Source organism: Peromyscus maniculatus, chromosome 10, assembly GCF_049852395.1.
Source record: "Peromyscus maniculatus bairdii isolate BWxNUB_F1_BW_parent chromosome 10, HU_Pman_BW_mat_3.1, whole genome shotgun sequence".
Taxonomy (NCBI): domain Eukaryota; kingdom Metazoa; phylum Chordata; class Mammalia; order Rodentia; family Cricetidae; genus Peromyscus; species Peromyscus maniculatus.
The window spans coordinates 10,214,557-10,237,623 of NC_134861.1; the positions used below are offsets into that span (position 1 = coordinate 10,214,557).

General features: G+C 43.1%; 1 protein-coding gene and 1 non-coding gene across 2 annotated transcripts; one reads left to right on the forward strand and one right to left on the reverse strand.

The window, feature by feature from the left end:
- Positions 1 to 9,913: 9,913 nt before the first annotated feature.
- LOC107400701 (peptidyl-prolyl cis-trans isomerase A-like) lies at positions 9,914 to 10,657 on the reverse strand. The gene is made up of 2 exons (XM_076545650.1): positions 10,476 to 10,657; positions 9,914 to 10,265 (listed from the first exon to the last, which is right to left on the reverse strand). The coding sequence occupies exons 1-2, from the start codon at positions 10,655 to 10,657 to the stop codon at positions 10,133 to 10,135; spliced, it is 315 nt and encodes a 104-aa protein (XP_076401765.1). The 3' UTR covers positions 9,914 to 10,132.
- A 3,509-nt stretch (positions 10,658 to 14,166) lies between these two features.
- LOC121821063 (U1 spliceosomal RNA) lies at positions 14,167 to 14,328 on the forward strand. Its single transcript, XR_006061761.1, has one exon. It is a non-coding gene; the product is annotated as a U1 spliceosomal RNA (small nuclear RNA).
- Positions 14,329 to 23,067: the final 8,739 nt, after the last annotated feature.

Consider the following 23,067-nt stretch of genomic DNA (forward strand, 5'->3'; position numbering starts at 1 on the left):
CAGCCTGAACTTCCTCAGGCAGTGATTGTCCGCTATCAGGATCAAATGGAGGGTTGATAAGAATTACAAAGAGGGGCACTAGTTGTTAATTACCATTTGTGACCCACAGGGGAAGTGACTAATGAATTAACTAAAGGCTAAATATGGGTAATATCTAAGAAGAGGGATCTTATGTGCACAACTATAATCTTAAATGTGTTTGGTAAAAGATGTTAAAAATCTGTAAGTTGCTAGGTCAATGGGAGAAAATAAAACTGTCTTCCGTTTTCCTGTGGCTCCTATCTGTCCAAGCTGTCTGCCGTTTTTCTGTAGGGTGGGGGAAAGTGTGCTCAGTCTCTAGGCAACCTGTGTACAGGTAGATGCCTCTGGTGATAGTTAAAGGGAGATCTGGAACTGGAGGTAAGATTTGGGAAAGGAGGAAGTTAAGCTTAATTAGCACATCCACCAGGCCTTCTCAAACAGGTAGCCTGGATGCTTAAGTCTGTTCTTAGAGAGGACAGAGGTATCTCTGATAAGGTACTTTCCTCCATCCGGTGATGGACCTGGCCGGATGCTACCAATAATGATAATTACAGGGAGGTTTGAACTGGGAGTTCTGGCTGAGCATAGCTGTTAGCACAGAAGGTTATCTAAATATTCCTAGACGTGGTTAGGTAAGTAGTTAGAGGTCTATAAAGTTAGTAAGGCTGTAAGAAAGGAGGGTCAGAGCTGAATTGTGTAAAGCTATTACTTAATGTCTACCTGACCTAGGCGGTGTCCCCTTGTGGAATTCACCTTAAGTCAGGAGACTCGCCTGTGGGTTGTTATCACTGTTAGTCCTCGGAAATTGGGTGACCACCTAGGTGATGTCTCCTTTAGTCCTTGAAAGTGGCTAGGGGAGATATCTGATTCCAGAGAAAGCCTTTCCTGAGGCTGTTCTCCAAATGCCTGGAATGTGTATGTCTAGAGAGTGATCAGTCCACATTGTTAGCCCTTCTTAGGGAAAAATCAATTGGGAAAACTAGGAAGGCACACATGATTTTCATAACAGAATACAGCTGATATATAACAAGCCAAGTAACACCAAAAACTCCTTGGGATTTGGCTTCCTCTGGAGGAATTCCATGATCCCTCCAGGTAGTGACTTTGCCATAACCAGCTGAGTTCTTTTGATATATTCCTGTGGCCCCGCAGCAGGGTAGCATTGCCCACAGTAGCCTGGGCTCTTTTACACCAATCATTAATCGAGAAAATGCCCTACAGGCCAGTCTGATGGAGGCAATTCCTCAACTGAAGTTCCGTCTTCCTTGGTGACTCAAGTTTGTGTCTCATTGACACTAACCAAAACAATATCCTCTTGGGAGGGAGGATGCTGGGGATTGAACCCGGGGCCTTGTGAATGCTAGGTGAACACTCTATCATTGAGCTACATCCACAGTCCAATTCCATGAGTTATGCAAATTATAATTGCATATACACCTATTTTTCAAATGTCAGCAGTGTCAAAGGCCAGCCTGGATCTGCTGTGTGTCACGAGAGGGTGTGTTTCGCTAGACTGGTGCTGACAGGCTCATGTGAGGAAGAGAGGCTCAGTGGAGTTGTAGGGCTCTTTCACTGACTCAGGCCACAGTCATAAGCACCTTGGCAACAGGTGCCCCTCACTCACATTCTGTCCCTGGTCCAGCTTCTAGTCGTCTAAGGGTCTCCTTCCTCTCTCCTCACATGCTTCTGCTGCAGTGGACAGTTCTCATGATCTTACTAAGTGAGGTATCTAGGCACACACAGACACACACACACACACACACACACACACACACACACACACACACACACACACACACACAGAAACATGCACACACACATACATAGTAAAAATATAAAAAACACTGAATGTTTTTGAAAATGCTGGGAACAGAGGAACCTGCTAAATGACCTAAGGGGTAAAATAAAAAAAAGAAAATTAGAAAATCTACATCCAAGTAACCAGCTTAGTTAATAAATTCACAACCTGGGAAATGATGGAAGTGAGGAAAAGGCTTAATTCAGCTTACACTTCCATATAGATCCACTATAGATGGACACGAAGGCAGGAACTCAAGGTAGGGACCTGGAGGTAGGAACTGAAGCAGAGGCCATGGAGGAACGCTGTTTACTGGCGTGCTCACAGCCCAGTCTGGTGGGGGCATATTCTCAAATGAGGGTCCCTCTTCCCAAATGTCTTTAGTTTGTGTCAAGTTGTCATAAAACTAGCCAGCACAGGAAGGGAGAGTGAAATATCACCAGAAATAATTCTGAGGAGGCCAGAAGAGGAGAGGCATGAAACATGTCTTGGAGAGGACCTGCTCATGGGATTGATGCTATGTACATACACCATCAGTGGTTTGTTCAGGTGCTGTGCCCCAGCTCTGGGAGCATCAGGTGCTGTGCCCCAGCTCTGGGAGCATCAGGTGCTGTGCCTCAGCTCTGGGAGCATCAGGTGCTGTGCCTCAGCTCTGGGAGCATCAGGTGCTGTGCCTCAGCTCTGGGAGCATTGAGCATCATCATGAAGCACTGTATGAAAATTAGACTCACAGCACTGCAAACTGAACATTTGGCTGTGGAGGGTGTAGGAAGACGACAAAGCTAATTATAGTCTCTCTGCGTGTCCCTGAGCACAGGAGTCCTGGTGACAATTCTGGTCTAGTGGCATTTCCTTCAGCTCTTTAATTTCTGCACTTGTTGTGACAATAGATTTGCATAGAGGACGTTTGTGGAGGGTTTAAAAGTCACAGCATTTATGGGCTTCCGGCGTCTGTGAAAGAAGACAGACTCTTGGAGTATTTGAATTTCAGGATAAGGAGGCTGGACCACGCGAACAATTGGTGTGTTTTCATGTAATTGAGTCCATTTAGGCACCATTGTTTGTGAGCTCTGAAATACCACCAGGGCCGGTGACATCAGAATTCCTTAACAATCTAAATTATCCTGCTGTGCATCCACCTAGGTCAGTCTGTTTTTGAAATTCACTTTAGTGCAAATGATGCAGAGAGAATGGGTGAAAAGAGCTAATTCAAGCTAAGATTTTGCTAATAAAAATAATAAGAGGAAGGTTTCCAGCCTGGACAAGACAATTGTAAACCTGTTTCTCTCTGCTCTTCCCTCTGAGAGGCAGCCAGAAGAAGGCTTTGAGAGGTAAGAGGGGGAAGCTGGGCTGGTTTGGGACCCAAGGACCATGAAACAATATGGTCACAGGTCTCTTACCTCCCCAATCTCAGAAACATAGCCAGTCTCTCAGACTAGCAACAGAAAGCTGCCCGACTGCCTCACTAGTTGAAAGAAAATGTTTCTTACCAGAGCAGGTGTGGTGATATTTTAATTGTGCTGAAATGTGATTTTATTTGTATGTTAATAAATTAAAAAAAAAAATAAAGCATAGGACCTCTGGAGATCAGAGGTCATTAGTGAGCCAGGAACAGAAGTCAGGTGGTGGTGGCCCACACCCTTAATCTGATCACATGGCAGGCAGTCTCTGTGTGGTCAAGGACACAGCCAAGCATGGTGACCTGAGTCTTTAATCCCAGTACCAATCATAGAGATCAGGAGGTCTGTATAGACAGGCAGTGACGAGGAAGTCATGTGGCTGGGCCTAGAGCCAATAAGAAGGCAGAACAGGAAAGCAATAAAACACAAGGCACACAGGAAGAAGGTCTCTCTCAGGGGAAGGACAGCAGCAAGTGGTAAGATAAGGTAGTCTTGGCTCTTCGCTAGTGCTCTGGTCTCTTGGGCTTTAACTCTGTATTTGGCTCTGTGTTTCTTGTTTACTAAGACTGTTTAGAATTTCGTCTACAGGCAGGTGTGTGGTGTGGGGACAAACGCTTGAGAGACCCTGAGGAATGTTGCCAGAAGTACTTGTTTTCCTCTCCTCGGGGCCCTGATGGTTCAGAGACAACTCCATCTCCGATGTACTGGCCCGGGAAGCGCCTATGTTCACAGGACTGAGAATCTGTGTTCTGTTTAGATTCCCTGGGACCGTGTCTATGTAGACCTTAACTATTGTTGACACGAAACACAGCTATAATCTCAAAGGGAAGAAGAGATAGTTTATTCTTGAGTCAAATGTGAGTGACCATGGCCTGGGAACATGGGTTCGGGTGCCCTGAGTCATGTGCTCCACTATAGAAATAGTTACATAAACTTTTGTAGCAGAAGAACAAAAGAAAGCTATAAATCATGGCATTTTTCAAGTGTGTCAGTGAGTACAACAGGTAGGTAGGCTACGGCAGGTTACAGGAGGGCTCTCTCTTGTAAGTCTCAGGCACTATCCGAAACATTCTTGGGGTTTGGGTTGGTGGAAGCCAGTGGTTTCTATGCATCCCAAAGGCTTTACCTCCTAGTTGATACATGTTAAGTCAGATAAAGAGTTGGACAGTGAATACTTATTGCAGGGGCCAAAGCGCTCGGCGGTAGTGGTGCTCGCCTTTAATCCCAGCACTGGAGAGGCAGAGGCAGGCGGATCTCTGTGAGTTCGAGGCCAGCTTGGGCCACAGAGTGAGATCCAGGACAGGCTCCAAAGCTACACAAAGAAACCCTGTCTTGAAAAACAGAAACAAAACAAATCAATAAACAAACAAACAAACAAATAAAGGGGCTAAAGGTAGCCCAAGGTAATTTTGACTCTGGATTATCAACATGACTGCTCCTGACTGTCTCCGATTTCTAATCAGCTAGCCTGGTCGATTCCTTTAATATAAGTGTGCTTTCCCCACGGAGAACTTTATTGCCCAGGACCTCTTGTTAGACCAACATCATGTTTTGTACATGTAGAGGCCAAATGTTGTTTTGTGTCCCCTGATGCTAGGAAAGCTCATTCGGATACGATAAGGACGAGGATGAGCAAAGGGTGTATTTCAGCTGATGGGGTGCAGTGCATTGTTGAGGGGGGCCAGGGCAGGAACTGGAGCAGAGACCAAGGAGCAGCGTACTGGCTGGCTCAGTTTGCCCTTCTACAGCCCAGGACCACCTGCCCAGGGCTGCCACCACCCATAGTGGGCTGGGCTCTCCTCCACCAGTCATTAGTCAAGAATTGTCCCACAGACTTGCCTCCAGGGCAGTCTGATGGAGGCCTTCCCTCAGTTGTGGTGCCCTCTTCCCAGATGACTGCAGCTCGTCACAGAAAACTGACCATCATAAGTTGCTAAAAATAGTAAGGAGGGAGACTCGGGGTCACATTAAAATTATTATCCATCCTGATCTGGGTCACATTATTATTTTTTTTGTTTTGTTTTATGTTCTGTGTTTGACATAATAATCAAAACCTGTATGCTCTAAAAAGCAAACAGCCATTTTAACAACCCCCAAAGTCACAACCAGACTGGCTGTATGGCTTACATTATGTTTGTAGTTTTATATATATATATATATATATATATATATATATATATATATATATATATATATATATAGTATGAAATACTGTCTTTGATGTTCAGAATATTTGAAATAATTTATTATTTTTAATTTTAGTTTAGTTAGTTTGGTTTTGTAGTCATAACTTCAATTTAATTTAGGGAAGACTGACGCACAATCCTAATTAGTCTTATTAAATAAAAGCCCAGAGTCAGATATTAGGGTAAAAGCTGAAAGGTCAGAGAAGCAGAGCAGCCAGTCACAGTCACTTCTTACTTCTATGAAATCTCAGACTGAATGAGCATCCTGTCTCTACAAATCCTCAAATGGAATGGGCCAAGATCCTGTCTCCACCTCCCGAGTGCTGGGATTAAAGGTGTGTGCCAACACTGCCTGGCCTCTATGGTTAACTAGTGACTAGCTCTGCCTTTTGATCTCCAGGCAAGTTTTATTTGTCAGAACACAAACAAAATATCACACAATAGAAGATTGTCCTTTAATGACCAAATTATTGCAACTATTATTTTTGACCAATAATTTAATCCTACCAGTCTGGTTCAGGGAAATAAATGGATAGTGACATTACAGAAGAAATCAGGATCAGATGACAAAATACAGTAGTGTGTGTGTGTTTTGTATACATACATATGCACATGTGTGTACATGTACAGAGGTAGACACTGGGAACCTTTTTCAGTCATTCTTCACCTTAATTTTTTAAAAAGGGTTTGCTAATTTTTATTTTAATTTTTATTTACCTGCATGTATGTCTGTGCATGCAGTGCCTGCAGAGGCCAGAAGAGGGTACCAGATCCTCTGAAACAGGAATTACAGACCACATGGATGCTGGGAACAGAACGCAGGCCCTCTGCAAGGGCAGCCAGTGCTTTTAGCCACTGAGCCATTCTCTAGCCCTTCCACTGCTGTGGATATCGCTCTGTATAAATAAAATGCTGATTGGCTAGTAGCCAGGCAGGACAAGCAGAGAAGAGAGTTCTGGGAACAGGAAAGCTGAGTCAGAGAGACGTGGCCAGCTGCCATGACAAGCAAGATGTAAGGTACTGGTAAGCCACGAGCGATGTGGCAACTTAGAAATAGGTTAATTTAAGATATAAGAACAGCTAGCTAGAAGCCTGAGCCATTAGGCCAAACAGTTTAAATAATATAAGCAACTGTGTGTTTATTTTATAAGTGGGCTGTTGGACTGCCGGGACTTGGCGGGACCCAGAGAGAAAACTCTAGCTACAACGGCTCGAGTTTCCACCTAAAACCTGAGAAAGATGATTCTAAAACAGAGCTAAAAACAGCTTCCTAGTTGTCTTTCTCAAGTTAGCGGCAGCCTGCGTGTTTGAGCTACTCCATGGAGGGTTTGTGGCGTGAGTGCAGGCTTGACCTACACTATGTTACACAGCCGTGTCTCCAAGCTGCACACTATGCTGTGTGTCATATATAGTTTTTGCTTAAAAAAAAAAAAAAAAGGTTTCTGGGCTGCATGCTGCTTTGATAAAAGAGTTGATGGTTCCCAGAACTGGCTGTAAACCGTACCACTGCCATGTTTGGAAGCTGAGGTGGGCGGAGCCAGCAGCCACAGCACTGTGTCAGTCTTAGAATGCTGCAGTTTAAAGCAATAGATTCACAATAAGACAGATTCAGATGGAACAAGACTTCAAATGCTTTACAATGTGTGTAAAAATGTATGTAGGCTTGGAAGAGAGAAAAAAATAAATATATACAGTTATATAAACAAATAGATAGTTTTAAAAAATAAAGTCTTTAAAGAGACAGTAAAGGTAATATAAAAAACAAGCCACATAAAGATGGATATCACACAGAGAATCTGGATTGTGTTGTCTTTGGGATTCTTAACTGCAGAAAAACATTTGATTACAAAAGCTGTTGAGTTAAGCCAATATGTATATTTTAAAGATACCCTGACTTCAAAATTTGTATGTAAGGATATGTTGCTTTGGAAAGGAGGCTCTGTTTTTGTTTCCACAGAAACCTTAGAGGCTATGGATTTGTTCCAGATTAAGATACATCAGGTTTGACCAGCCAAGACCCCCTGAAAGGTCTCCATGGCCCAGATGATCCAACATCCAGAATGGTTTCAAGGTAACTGGCTCAGACGATACACCCTCACAGACTACGCTGCCATGACAAGCGAGATATAAGGTACCAGTAAGCCATGAGCCACGTGGCAACTTATAGATTAATAGAAATGGGTTGATTTAAGATATAAGAACAGCTAGCTAGAAGCCTGAGCCATTAGGCCAAACAGTTTGGATAATATAAGCATCTGTGTGTTTATTTTATAAGTGGGCTGTTGAACTACCAGGGCTTGGCCAGACCCGGAGAGAAAACTCTAGCTACAAATAGTGCCCAATGGTTTGAGTTTCCACCTAAAACCTGAGAAAACTCTAGCTACACTTCCACCTTACTTTTAAAAGCAAGATCTCTTGCTGAACCTGGAGTGCATCAATTCAGCTAGTTTGGCTGGCCAGTCCCCAGTCACCTGTCTATCTCTGCTTCCCCAAGCTGGAATTACAGCCCCGTGCCTTCGTGTCATGGGTACTGGGGATCTTGTGCTATGTAGTAAACACTTCACTCACTGGACCACCCACCCAGCCTATGACAGCATCATTTTATGGTCTTTCCTTCCTAGGTGCCAAAGATTAGTGGTGGGTAGAAATACAAGGCTGACTTGTAGGAAATGAGGACTGTTTCATGTCTCAGAAAAAGAAGAAGAAGAAGAAGAAGAGGAAGAAGAAGAAGAAGAGGAAGAAGAGGAAGAAGAGGAAGAAGAGGAAGAAGAGGAAAGAAGAAGGAAGAAAGAAAGAAAGAAAGAAGGAAAGAAAGAAAGAAAGAAAGAAAGAAAGAAAGAAAGAAAGAAAATGCTCCACAGACTAAAAGATCACCTCCGCAGAATTACATTAAGCCAGAATTCACTCTTAGTTAAAAAAAAAAAAAAAATCGGGAAATTTACATCTCTCTCCTTTCTTTCAAGTATGAGAGAGGACCAGTAAAATGTAAAAAGGTAAAGAGAGGAGCTTGTTAATGAGGGCTTATGTTACTGTCTTCTCCTTTGTTTCAAGCTAATGAGCAGGGAGGGAGATGCTCTTGAAACAAACACTCTGGATTAATTAATACAAGTGAGAAGTCTCTGGTTTGTAGGTCAATAGGATGATGTGAAATTCTTTAATGAATCCTAATACGATGCAGGGAACCCCAACATCAATGTTTTTTGCCTGCCTGGCTTTTGTCCAGAGAATATGGATGATGTTATGATCTCTTCTCTCTCTAGGCTTTATCTTAAAAGAGGCAGGGACAGCCAGGCGGTGGTGGTGCATGCCTTTAATCCCAGCACTCAGAAGGCAGAGCCAGGCGGATCACTGTGAGTTCAAGGCCAGCCTGGTCTACAGAGTGAGTTCCAGGAAAGGCACAAAGCTACACAGAGAGAAACCCTGTCTCAAAAAACCAAAAAAAAAAAAGGGGGGGGGGCAGGGACAATCTTTCTCTTTGATGAAAGACTTTGTTCTAGGGGCTGGAGAGATGGCTGAGCAGTTAAAAGCATCTTCCAGAGGACACAGGTTTGACTCCAGCACCCACAACCATCTAGAACGCCAGTCTCAGAGGATCTGATGCCCTCTTCTGGCCTCTGTGGGCACTGCATGCGGGCGGCACACAGAAATACATGCAGGCAAAACAATCACATAGAAACAGATAAATAAATAAAATACTTTTGTTCTAGTTGAGTATGACCAGAGAAGAGAGTCAAAGAGGGTGATAAAAAAAAGGGCAAAGGTCAAATGTAGACAAAGAAAAATGAAAGTAGCAGGCTGAGAAAAATTAGATTCCTCAGAATTTATCTTTAGTCCTGCATATTTAAAGTTTTCTTATTATTTCTAAATTTTTAAGATCCTTATTTTCAACTTTGAAAATCTCTTAGTCTCTCTGCTTCCTAGTATATGAGCAACTTTTATTTATTATTATATTATTATAATATTACTTATTTATTTAGGTGTTTAAAAAATTCAATTAATTACCTCTTAGTTTTGTGGTCAAGGATGTCTAGTTTACTACTCAAAACCTCCAACGTGGAAATATGGAATGTTCTTCATTAAAAAAAATACTCAGAAGTTGAATTAACATAATTATCAAACATAAAACCATCTGGAGTTAAAATGGTGTTTTTTCCTCCACACATTTTTTCTGTTTTGAATTTTTATTTCTCACCGTCATGTCTTTTTCCTCCTTTTCTGGAAATTGTAACCCTCTGGTGGGACTCATTTTGGGTCAGTGTGATGTGTTGCTCATGAGAGTATCTCCTGGGTCATTACAAGTTCCTCCCACATGCCCTGGGGTGTCCTGCATCCACACAGGAACATAAGGGCGCTCAAGACACTGGGTGATCCCCCCCATGTGTGTCCTCCTGCTTGAGGCAATATGATTCTTTCCAGTGTAGGAACATGGGACTTATGAGGCTGCTTTATGTTTTGGGGGTGTTTCCTACATCACCCTACTTTGTCAGCTAGGAGGAAGAAAATGTCTCTTCTCTTTGGCATTTTTTCTCTTATTAAGTTTTTATCCATAATCATAAACTTAACTCTGCAATCCAGCTAGACTTGGAGGGGAATGAGGAGAATATGGAACCCAGAGAACTTCAGTGAGAGCGGAGATTACAGGGTACTGCGAGCAGATGGGGTGGGGGTGCTCTCCTGAGCTACAGAAGGAATGGTCTGGTGGGTAGGAAGCCCACAAGTTGAAAGAATTAGAGTTGTCCACAGTCGGAAATGGTGATCTTCTTGCTGGTCTTGTCATTCCTGGACCCAAAGCGCTCCATGGCTTCCACGATGTTCATGCCTTCTTTCACCTTCCCGAAGACCACGTGTTTGCCATCCAGCCTGTAGAAGAATGACCATCATCAGCAATTAGTGGAAGACAGCACACTAAGATAAGAACTGCTACAAAACAATCCAAGACAAATACATGCACACACACAATCAGGACTCTCACAGACTTCATCTCCACTAAGATGGGATGAAAGAAACACTACACACGAGTCCATCAGCAGGGCCATGCTCTTTCAAATACACATTCACTGTGTTTCTTACCACTCAGTCTTGGCGGTGCAGATGAAAAACTGGGAACCATCTGTGTTTGGTCCAGCATTTGCCATGGACAAGATGCCAGGACCTGTATGCGTCAGGACGAAGTTCTCATCCTCAAATTTCTCTCTGTAGATGGATCTGCCACCAGTTCCATTATGGCGTGTGAAGTCACCACCCTGGCACATGAATCCTGGAATAATTCTGTGAAAGGAGGGAACCCTTATATCCAAATCCTTTCTCTCCAGTGCTCAGAGCACAGACGTTTTCTACTGTCTTTGGAACTTTGTCTGCAAATGACTTGAAGGAGACCAAAGGGCTGGCCATTGGCTGTGATGTCGAAGAAACAGTGGGGTTGACCATGGCTGCAGCAAGCGGTGACAAGGGGACAGCGGCGTCTGCAAAGCTATCTTTGGCATTTTTATGATCAGGCACTGATAGAACTTCTAAATTAAAAGGGGCATGTAATAAACATGGTAACACACAGGAAAAAGACACAGTGAGATTCTAGAGTCGACATAAGCGAAAAGCCAAATGCTAGCTAGCAAGCAAACGTTCTGAAAACAAAGGCTATGAAAACCCGAAACAAATGCAGGATAGCCAACAGCCAGCTCTGGATAAACCAATGCATCATCAACCCAAATTAAAGGCTTATCCAGGTCATAGGAAGAAGTAACAGCACTGCCTGAGGGGGGAACTATGGATGCTTGGGTACAAGGGTCCATGCTGGTATCTGCTGCTGCTGCCCTGAGTGTCTTCTCCTGTGAAAGTGCTTCATTCTTAGGGCCTCCACACTGGGACCTCAAAGTGTAGATGCAAAATGTAGCTCTAACCTCAAAGGGAGTAAGGGGTACTTTATATTGAGCTACGTATGACTAATGATGATCTGGGGATATGGATTTAACTTGCCCTTGATAACATGTTCCTATGTGGAAGCAGTTACATGAGTGTTTATAGGCACGAAAGAAAAGGCATTTATAAACCAAGACACTTGAAAGTACATTGGTGGGCAGGTCAGCTGAGTGAGTTCTAGTAGGGACATAGCTCTCAGAGGTCACCCAATGAAACTCTTGCTTTGGGGCTGCTGGAAGCTTCTGGTCTGTCAATACATTCCAAAGGGTTTCCTGACAGAAGAATGTCAGATCAGAGGGGAAGAAGTCAATACATGGTTATTAAGGGAGCTAAAGAGAGCACAAGATAATTTTGACTTTGAATCTGCAACATTCCAACTCTTTTTTCCCCCAAGATTCATAGGAGTTTATTTTTTCTAGGTACCAAGAAATTTGGGAAAAATAGCTTGGGTTAAGAGCTAACTGCACAGTACTGTTGTCAGGTGGGAACATACATCTCCACTCCTCTACCTGTCTCGCACATGCAGAGGGAGTGTTCTTGTGGTCACAGACAGGTTCCTGCACTCCTGGGCATCACATTTCTTGTTGGTTTCAGAGGGTTAGAGTTCATGATGATGGAAGGAAGGCATGGCGGCAGGACCAGCTGACAGCTCCCATCGCAAAAACACAGGGGAGAGAGAGACCAATTCTTCACAGTCATAGAGTTCTAGTCAGTCAGTTCGCTTTGTAGAATCTTTGACACAAGCATACATACATACACACACACACACACACACACACACACACACACACACACACACACACACCCCTTTTCCCCCTGGAAACTTCAGTTCACATTATTACCAGAGTCTTAGATCAATACAAGCTATCCCACTTCCTCTTATTTTAAAAGAAATTAGCCATCAGAAATTGGTAAAGGAAAATAGATTTATTTACATTCTGGCATAAGGGGAGGAGGTGGGGAGAGGTTTACATTTCTTCTCATTGTGCCTGTGGCCATCTTCTAATTTATAGAAACAAGACAAAGGCAGACCATCTGTTAATGGCGAGACAGGTTAACTAATCTTTTCCTGGGGAAATGAGGTTCTGGGCCCTGGTTGTCTCTGCTTACTCTGCTACAGATTTTTAATTCAAGTCTAGGCTAAGGAAAATGGGGTCTTAGTGGCCTCACTTATTTTTTCTTCCAGGTGTTATGCGGGCTAGGAACCGCTCTCATGTGGCCTGACAGGGTCAGAGCAAGAAAACAATAGACTCTATTCCAAAAAGAAGGAAGGGGAAGCCTTGGGAGTTGGCACAGGCAATGAAAGAGCAACCAAAGCTGAGAGGAAATGTGAGGGACACAGCGAGGGGAAGAAAGCTGGACACACCTCCCTTGGGGTGACGGGAAGTGGAATCTCCACCCAGACGCAGTTCCTCTCCCTTCCATGAGTATACTGAGTCTTCAAGAGTAGGCTGCTCAGAAGGAAGGTCCCCAACTACAGCGAAGAGGGATCCAAGTCAACAGTGCAAAATGTAACACAGAAAAAGAGCACAGCTCCTCAGCTACTGAACCCAGAGACACAGAAATGGGTAAAACACCAGACAAAGACTTCAAAAGTTTACTGGTAAAAGTGACCAATGACATTGAGGGTGACACAAACAAGATGAACTGTATCCAGACCCAGAGAAGAAAGGCAGCAACATAGGAAATCAAACAAAACACCAAAATGGATGAGAAATCCAGTCATGATGATGAAAATGTAAGCAACATTAAAAAAAATTCTGAAAGAAAATTGAGATTAAAAAGACTCAACAATTATAAATATCGAAAATGAAAAACTTGGTGAATCCAATGGAAAAAACATAGCAGGAAGTATCATCAATAGACTCAAAAGAAAGGATATTAGAAGTAGAAGACAAGATTAAAAAAATGCTACCAACATCAATAAGGGGGGAAAAGTATGGCTACAATATCCAGGAACTCTAGTATAAGACCAAGAGCCCAAGCCTAAGAACTATGGGATAGGAGGAGGAGCTGAGAGAAATACTAAACATGCAGAGGACACAGTCAATGAAATCATAGCAGAAAAATCCCCAGATCTAAAGAAAGATGTGGACATCCAAACACAAGAGGTATTAGAACCCCAAATAGACATTACCAGAGGAGATCATCTCGATGGCATATAGTCAAGATATCAACTCTACAGAGAGAAGAAACCATATTAATTGCTGTTATGGTGCTTGGCATGGTGGTCCTCTTGGGAGGCAGAGGCAGGTGGATCTCTGTGAGTTAGAGGCCAGCTTGGTTTACATAGTGAGTTCCAGGCCAGCCAGGGCTATACAGTGAGATCCTGTTTCAAAAAAACAAAACAAAACAAAAAACAAACAAAAAGCTGGTAGAGATGACTCAGTGGCTAAGAGCAATGGCTGCTCTCCCAGAGGACCCAGGTTTGATTCCCAGCACCTACATGGTAGCTCACAGCTATCTGTAACTCCAGTTCCAGGGGATCCAGAGGATCTGGCCTCTGTAGGCACTGCACGAATGTGGTGCACAGATATACATGCAGGAAAAAAATCCATTCACATAAAATAAATGCATTAAAAAAAGCTGTTATGGAAAATGCCAATTCATCTATGAAGATAAATTTACCAGTGTAACTTCAGGTCTCTCAACAGCAGCTCAATAAGCCAGAAGAGGCATTTCAAGGCTTGAAAGCAAGTAACTGCCAGCCAAGAATGCTGTAGCTAGCAAAGCTCCCTTTAAAAATTGACAGAGCAATAGGGACATTTCAAGGTAAGCACAAACAAAGGCAGTTCAAGACTACCAAGTTAGTACTACAGAAGGTACTCAAAAGAGTACTATACACATACAGACCTGACAGGGGAGATAGAGTTAGCAAGAACATGGGTTTCTGAGGGTGACTTATCCATTGCACTTGGGATATGCTGACCTTTGTGATTTTCCCAAATTCAAGAAATTGGACTTAATAATTTGTGGTAGTTGGGGACTGTGTTCCTGCTCTCCCCTGAAAATAAAAAATGATATTATATACAAAGGAGTACAGGAAAGTGTTGTAGAATATCATTTTAAGGTGTGTTACTTTTGTTTATGTTGCATTTGTTTAACTCTGTGAAGCTGTATTACATTGCCTGTCTAAAACACCTGATGGTCTACTAAAGAGCTGAATGGCCAATGGCAAGGAAGGAGAATGGATAGGTGGGGCTGGCAGGCAGAGAGAATATATAGGAAAAATCTGGGAGGGAAGAAGGAACAAGAGAACAAGGAGAGGAGGATACTAGGGGCCAGCCACCCAGCCACCCAGCCAGCCATGGAATAAGAGTGAAAGTAAGATTACAGAAGTAAGAGAAAGGTAAAAGCCCAGAGGCAAAAGGTAGATGGGATAATTTAAGCTAAGAAAGCTGGCTAGCAACAAGCCAAGCTAAGGCCATTCATTTATAATTAAGAATAAACCTCCATGTGTGATTTACTTGGGGGCTGAGTGGTGGGCCCCCCAAAAGAGCAAAAACAAACAACAGGGAAGGCTAAATTTCTCGAGGAGGATAGTTGAGTGAGGAGAGCTAGGAAGGAATCCACCACAGCAAACCAGCAATGAGAGAGAGAAGCAGAACAGACAACTCAACCAAACAGAAAAACAACCAATAGAACTACAGGAATCAGGGACTGAAGAGATGGTTCGGCAATTAAGAGCACTTGCTGTTCTGCCAGAGGACCCAGGCTTGGTTCCCAGCACCCACATGGTGGCTCACAGTCACCTGTAACTCCGATTTTCAGGAGACCTGATGCCCTCTTCTGGCCTCTGTGGCTCTGCATGCACACAGTGGACCAATATACATTCAGGCAAAACATTCATATACATAAAATAAATAAATATTAAAAAAAGAGAAGTGGGCAGGTTTCATCAAATTAAAAACTTGCCACATGAGGAGGCTGAGAAGGTGAGCTTTTTTCTTTTCTTTTTTAAAGACAAGGTCTCACTATGTTAGAGCAGCCTGTCCTCAAACTCACAGAGATCTGCTTGCATCTGCCTCCTGAGTGCTGGGATTAAAGGTGTGCACCACTTTGCCTGGAAAGGGTGAGCTTTTGACTGGGAGAGACAGCTGAAGAGTTTTCATCTGACAAAGGATTGGGGACTGGACTAGAAAACCCTGAAAACAAGGACAAAGGAACAGGACTGTAGTTCAGCAGGTGCGGTGCTGATCGTGTCCACAAAGTCCTGTGTCACCCCACTACACTGCATAAAGCAGGCTTGGCGGAGTGCATCTGTTACCCCAGCTGTCTGGAGGTGAAGGAAGAAGGATCAGAAGTCCAAGGTCATCTTCAAGTACCTGGAGAGTCAGCCTGGACTTCAGGAGATCCTGTCTCAAAAAAAAACAAAAAACAAAAACAAAACAAAAAAAACACCAAATTGAACCAAACAGACAAAAACAAAAGCCAGTGAAGAAAGCAAGATCCAAGCATACACAGGGGAAAAGATGAGGACCTTTTGTGGGTATGATATGTAGATGGCCAACAGGCACGGAGTTAATGTATATCACCCATTCGGTCGATTTGCACTGACTTCACTATTACAAATGACTACATCTATTGGTTTCCCTTCAGTTGTTAATTGCACAATGATTGCATGACAAACAGAAAACATGGCTTATTCTGGGCCATGATTCTAGAAGATGAAGGACTTACATTTGCTGCTGATGGCTTTTTGTTGACAGAGTCCTGAGGTGGCAGAGGACGTCATGTGGCAAATGTCAGGGACCATTGTGAGTATGTGTTTGTCTGTTCTTTCTGCTTATAAAGCCACCAAGGTTCAGTCTTAGTGCTTTCGCCCTGAAGACTGTTCTTTTTTTCCTTTTTCTGAAGACTTTTCTAATCCTAATCTTTCCCCCCAAAATCTCCCCTCTAAATACCACAGTTAGATTATGTCTCTGCCCTATTAACATTTCACATTTCCACAAACTCAAGCCATATCCAAACCATAGTATCATACACAAATCAGGATGGCACAAATGAAAACCAGTGACAGCTCCGAATTCTAGTGAGGCTGTGGAGAAATGGGACCAGTTATTCATCGTTGGTAAGTATAGGAAATGGCACACCATTCTGGAAATGAGTCTATCTGCTTCTTCATCATACCCTCACAACCAACGGATAACCCCCAATCACATCCATTTATCTCAGATGCATGAAAATTAAGTTCATTAAAAATTATACTTGAATATGCAAAGAAGTTTTAGATAAAACACAGCAGTAGCTCAGATGACCTCCAGTGACTTAAGGGTTAAAATGAGTGAACTGCACTGATAGCAGAGTGTCACTGACTCAGGCAGACCCTCCTTACTGCAATAAACAAACACCCGAGAAAACAATGCAGGGAGGAGAGGGGGGTTTGCAGAAGGTTTCAGAGATTCCAATCTGTCCTGGCAGAGAGCATTCTATATCTTGGCAACTAGGTAGTAGAGGCAAGAGAGAGAGGAAAGGAGAGGAGAGGAGAGGAGAGGAGAGGAGAGGAGAGGAGAGGAGAGGAGAGGAGAGGAGAGGAGAGGAGAGGAGAGCAGGGACAGGGGAGGAGGGGAGGGGAGGGGAGAGAGGAGGGGAGGGGAAAGGAGGGGAGTAGCAGAAAAAAGAGTTGTGAGAAGAGGGAGAGGAGAGGATAGAGAAGGGGAAGTAAGAGAAGAGAGAGGGAGGGGATGATGATCGAGAGGGAGAGACACACACACACACAGAGAGAGAGAGAGAGAGACAGAGACAGAGACAGAGACAGAAAGAGACAGAGAAAGCAGGCACCTGTGCTCCTGAGTGCTCGTCTTTTCTAATTTATTCCACCCAGATTCCAGTTTCTGGGATGATGCCACTCACATCCAGGGCAGGTCTGCACTGTCTCTGCAAACACCTGCACAGATACACCCAGAGGTGATTCTCAGTTCACTCAAGTCAACAGTCGAGATCAACCAGCACACTTGCTCAGCAACACAGTGGAACAAACTATGGCCTACTCACAGCATTTGAAGCTACTCTCTGAGAGCCATATACTAGATGAGACCATACATGCAATGTTCTTGAAATGACATTTTAGAAGCAGAGAGTAGATGACTAGTTGCCAAGGACAGTGGTACTAGGAAGGAAGGAGACATGGATGGACACAAGGGTTCCTTAATGCATTGATGTCTTGGCTGGGGGTCTATAGACAAGACAAAGATGTGTAAAACTAAATGCACACATATAAACAAATATTTTGAGGCATATTAAATAAGATTTGCTGGCTGTCTCAATATCAGTATCTTGGATATGAAGCTTGTAGTGGTTGGAATGAAAATAGCCCCTGTTGGCCCTTAGGGAGTGTCTCTGTTGGAAAGGATTAGGACCTGTGGCTTTGTTGGAGTGGGTGTGATCTTGTTGGAGGAAGTGTGTCACTGGGGGTGGGCTTTGGGGTTTCAGATGCTCAAGCCAGGCCCAGTGTTCTGCTGCCTGCAGATCCAGATGTAGAACTCTCAGCTACTCTCCAGCACCATGTCTGTCAACATGCTTCCTGCAATGATGACAACGGACTAAACCTCTGAACTATAAGTCAGCCCCAAATGAAATGTTTTCCTTTATAAGAGTTGCCATTGACCATGGTGTTTCTCCACAGCAACAGAACATTGACTAAGATAATACCGTACTGTAGTTTTCATTTCAATGTCATGGGGAAAATTGGATGAGAGGTTCCTGGGGACTCTGTTATCCTCTGCAACTGCATCTGAAGTAACAAATAATCTCAGTAAAAATGCCATCCCAGAAAATGAGAGAGAGAGCATTCGTGGTGGACCCAAAGCCATGAAGGCACCCAGAGGAACTCAATTGTACTCAGAGTGAAAGCAGGATTTCCAAAGTCAAAAGGAAATTAGAGTTGGCATTTCTTTAGCACTTAAGACACCCCAGGGTGCACTGCTGGGGTGCACAGGCACGGCCTCATTTCATCTTTATTGCATTTGCCTTTCTGATATTTTTCCTCATTAGGGATGCTACCTCAATTTCCTCAGCAGTAAAAGGGTGATAATGGCTGTCTATAGAGTTGATATGAGGTGTTAAATGGATTTTAACACATCATATGCATAACCCAGGTTCTGACATGTAGACGGTGCTGAAGTAGCGCTAGGTACCAGCATGGGAATGCATCCCTAGTCCCAGGCCATAGTTCTGTATTCCTTATCTGAGCTTTGAGGTATTCACAAACGTGTTGCAGGTCAAACTACTCCAGAATAGACAAAGTATGATGAAAAGCAAAGCACAAGCACATGAGAGGTAAACTTGACTTCAAATAAATAGAAATTAAGGGTGTGAATGGAGTGATGGGTGTGTAAAATTTTGGGGCAAAAGTTTTCTGAGTCAAGGGCTATTGTGAGATGGTATTAAGAATAAAAATTAACAGTAGAATAGTTCTAGATCTACAGAGATGTTGGGGAGACAGAATGGAGAGGGCCCACTTGTCCTCTACCTATCTCCCCTATTGGTAAATATTTCAATACTATGGAATATTTGTACCAGCTAATGGATCTACATCGATCCACTTTTATTGAATTCCCTGTTTTTTCTCTCTCACTTTTCTTCCCTATCCTAGGATTTCATCCATGTGGGTCAGTTATCCAGTTTTAGCCTCTTCCTGATTGTAAGAGTTTCCAGGGTGCTCTTGGTAGTTTTCTGTAACTTTGGCAATGTGAGGTCGGATGCTGTACTAGCATCCCCTCTCTGTTACAACATACTTGAGAAATCAATAGAGAGGAGTTTAATTTGGTTCCTGGTTTTAGTGCATGGCCACTTGATTCCATTGTTTGTTGGCCTGTGGTGGGGCTAGGCATCATGTCAGAAGGTACATGGTGGAGGGAACTGTTCACCCCTTGATGGCCAGGAGCCAAAGAAAGTGAGCTAAGTTTTGAATCCATAGTGTGTCAGTCCATTCATAATACCAATGCACTCATGATCTGATCACCTCCTAAAGTCACCATTAAAGCATTGAAGGTTAGGCCTTCATTCAACACATGGACTTTAGTGGAATAGTAAAGGTATAATGTAGAGGCCAGACCTGGTGGCACAGACCTGTAATCTCAGCTATTCAGGAAACTGGGGAAAAAGGATTTCATGCCCAAGGCTATTCTTGGACAATCTAATGAAACTCTGTCTCGAGCTAGGAAAGAGTAAAAAAGGATTGAGGATATAGATCAGGAGTAGAACATTTATATAACATGTATGAGGACCTAGATGCAACATTTAGTACTGAAAGAAAAATCAAAACCAAAAGTTAAGTGAGGCGGTACATGACTAGCATTTGAGAGGCTAAGGCAGGAAAATGATGAGTCTGAGGTCAGCTTGAGCTACATCGAAAGACTATAACAACAACAACCTCCACCATAAACCTCAGAGCCATAACAGGGATTTTAAAGAAGGTCCGTCAGTTGAAGTTTGAAGCATAAAAGTTTTTCTGGAAAAAGACTGCATAAGCAAAGTGCACTCATCATTGAATGATGCCAGAACACCTGTGGTCATTATGATTTACCATGTTGGTTTGGTCATCTGGCTGGGTAATTGTCTTAGGTTTCTCTTGTGATAAAAATAATGGCCAGAAGCAATCTGGGGAGAAAAGGATTTATTTCACATCAAAGATTTCAGTCCATTATGGAAGGAAGTCAGGGCAGAAACTCAAGGCAGGAACCTAGAGGCAGGAACTGAAGCAGAGGCCATGGAGGAGTGCTGTTTACTGGCTTGCTCATGATGGCTTCTCAGCCTGCTTTCTAATACCATCCAGGACCATAAAGCCCAGGATGGTATCACCAGCAGTGGGCTGGGCCCTCCTACATCAATCATTAATAAGATAACGCTGCACAGACTTGCCTAAAAGCCAATCTGCTGGAGCCATTTTCTCAATTAAGAGTCCTTCTTCCCAGATGACTCCAGCTTGTGTCAAGTTGCCTAAAAACACAAAACAAACAAACAAACAAACAAACAAAAAACCCAGCTAAAACAGCTATGTCTAACAATTTCTTCTCCATAAGTTACCCCCATGTCTGTATACACATACACAACCATCCATCTGTATCTGTACCAGGCTAGAAGAGTTGACAAGTGTGGCTCAAAACTGTTACATAGTTGCACATGGTTCATTCAATCCTTCTCCTCTGTCTCACCAGGAACATGAGCCAGGTAAGTCTGGCTCCCATAATCCCCCATCCAGTTACTTAGTAATTCACTTTTGTGATCCATGAAAAGTGGTTTGGGAACTGTTGGCCCACGTTGCTATGTAAGAAACAGCAGGTGTGAGAGAGTCAAACTCCAGAAACCAAGTATGAATGTTGACATGTGCCATGTATCTTAGGCTTCCAACAGGAGATGGATTTGAGTCCGAATTTGGGTTCAGGTAGGTGGAATGAGTTTGGGAACTGTCATTGTAGTGACAGTATTCATAGCCATGGTCCTCCTAAAGTCACTTTGTTAAATCATGCCATTGGGATGGGAATAAAGGGCCCATTGGGCTGTTACAGATGTCAGGCAAAGGTACAAGATTTATCCAGGGACAAATTCCTGAAGCTATCAGCAGAGTGGTTGAACAACAGCTGGAAAATGTCTGCGGGACCTGAGGAACCAGGGTGATTTTATAATGAAATGTTGGAAGCAGGAAAAAAAATTGTACTAAATGTACTTATTTACAACCACACTGGCTATAAATAAGAAAGAGACAGTGTGAAGCAAGCAGGCCTGGAGTTTGGGTCACTAAGAATCATAAATTCGTAACTTCAATATCCCTGTATTTTAAAGATTTTTTTTTTTTATAAAAGAAGGAAATAAATTCAATTCACCTGTTTGTTTGGTCAAACAGTAAAACCTTTCGTTATTGGTGTAGTTTTACATAAATAAACCTCATGGCTGCTTAGATTTTAAAATCTCTCTCCAGAATTTTTCCTTAGTTCTAAGCAGCCTGAGGACTAATGTTCATGTCTAGACTTTAGGAAGGATGGATTTGAAGTAGAAAGCTGTTGTTGGATATTTGTACACTGTGAAGCTATATTGCTGTGATTGGTGTAATAAAAAGCTGAATGGCCAATAGCTAGGCAGGAGGTATAGGCGGGACTTACCCGGGGAGAGAGGGAGCAGGAGATGAATCAAGGCCCATGAGACGCCATCTAGAAGTGGACCGAGTTGGACATACAAAATGGGAGAGAGCTAAAAGCCACAGGGTAGAATGTAGAGTAATAAAAATAGTGGGACAAGCCTAAGCTAAGGCCCAGCTTTCATAATTAATAAGTCTCCGTGTTGTTATTTGGGAGCTGGCGGTGGAAAGGAAAGTCTGATTACAGAAAGCTTACCTGTTAGCATTCAGACCCGCCCCTTGGGGACCCGCTCATCGCTCATTGTCCTGATGTCATCTTCATCTTATGTAAAGTTCTCTTTAAGAAAAACTCTCTCCCCCCCTTTCTCTTCCTCTCTCGTCATGAGGTAGTGCACCTCCTCTCTTTTTTCTTTCCCCTTCTCTCTCTTCTTCTTCTCTCAGTCTCTGCCCACTTTCCCTTTCTCCCCCCCACCCCATAAAACTTTCCATGTGAACACTATGGCATAGTGTGAGTGACTTTCTGCTGTGCCCCTTGGACCCAACCTGCCAGGGCCACCTGCCTCACCCTTTTAAAAATACAACATTACCACTTTTCTTAGAGGAAGCAGTAGGAAAAAAAATACAGATACACTGAGAGACAAGAAATTCTCTACACGGTGGTCTCACACACATACATTTATGTAAAACAAGAATATTAAACCATATGCACAGGCTAGAGGTGAGACCAGCAGACAAAATGATGCATACACAAGTGTCTGAGATCAGTCATCATCAACACAAACTAAAAGTACATACAACACAATTGCACTAAGTTAGAGATCATGCACAATAAAAAACGAGGTAGGACATTTACACCCCTCCCTATGTGGCATCTAAGAGGGGTCCAGCGAAAGGCAAAGTTAAACCATGATGCTTGCTATGCAGACTTCACAGGAAGCTATTTGACAGCTTTCCCTGTATTAAGTGTTAATGAGTAGAGAGGGAGGTGCCCTTGAAAACGGAACTTTTGAATTAATTAATAAAAGTGAGAAAATTGGTCTGTAGGCCAATAGGATGATATGACATTCTTCAGCAAATTCCAGAGAGTTCCAATATGGCTCAGAAAACCTGATAATCCAAGTTCTCAGCACAGCTTTGCTTAATGAGTACAGAAAGTATCAGGGTCTCCTCTCTCCAGGCACTAGAAAGGAAATGGTGATAAACCTTTCACTCGATATAGAATTTTTTTAAAAAAAGTTTCTTTCTTTCTCCTTTTTTAGATTTATTTATTTTATGTGCATAAGTGTTTTGTCTGTGTTAATGCATGAGTATCATTCCATGTGCCTGGTAGCTATGGAGGTTAGAGGAAGGCATCTGGCCCTCTGGAACTGGAGTTACAGATGGTTGTGAACTGCCATGTAGTTTCGGGGAACCAAACCTGGATCTACTTCAAGGGCAACAAGTGTTCTGTCTTAGTCAGGGTTCCCATTGCTGTGATGAAACGCCATGGTCAAAGTGACTGGTGTGTGTGTATGTGGGGGGGTGGGGAGTCTATTTGGCTCACACGTCTTAAATCGCAGTTTATTGAGGGAAGCCAAGGCAGGAGCTCAGATGGACTGGAACCTGGAGGCAGGAGCTGTAGCATGGATCTTAAAAGTTCTTATTAATAAAAACAAACCTGGAGCAGGTATT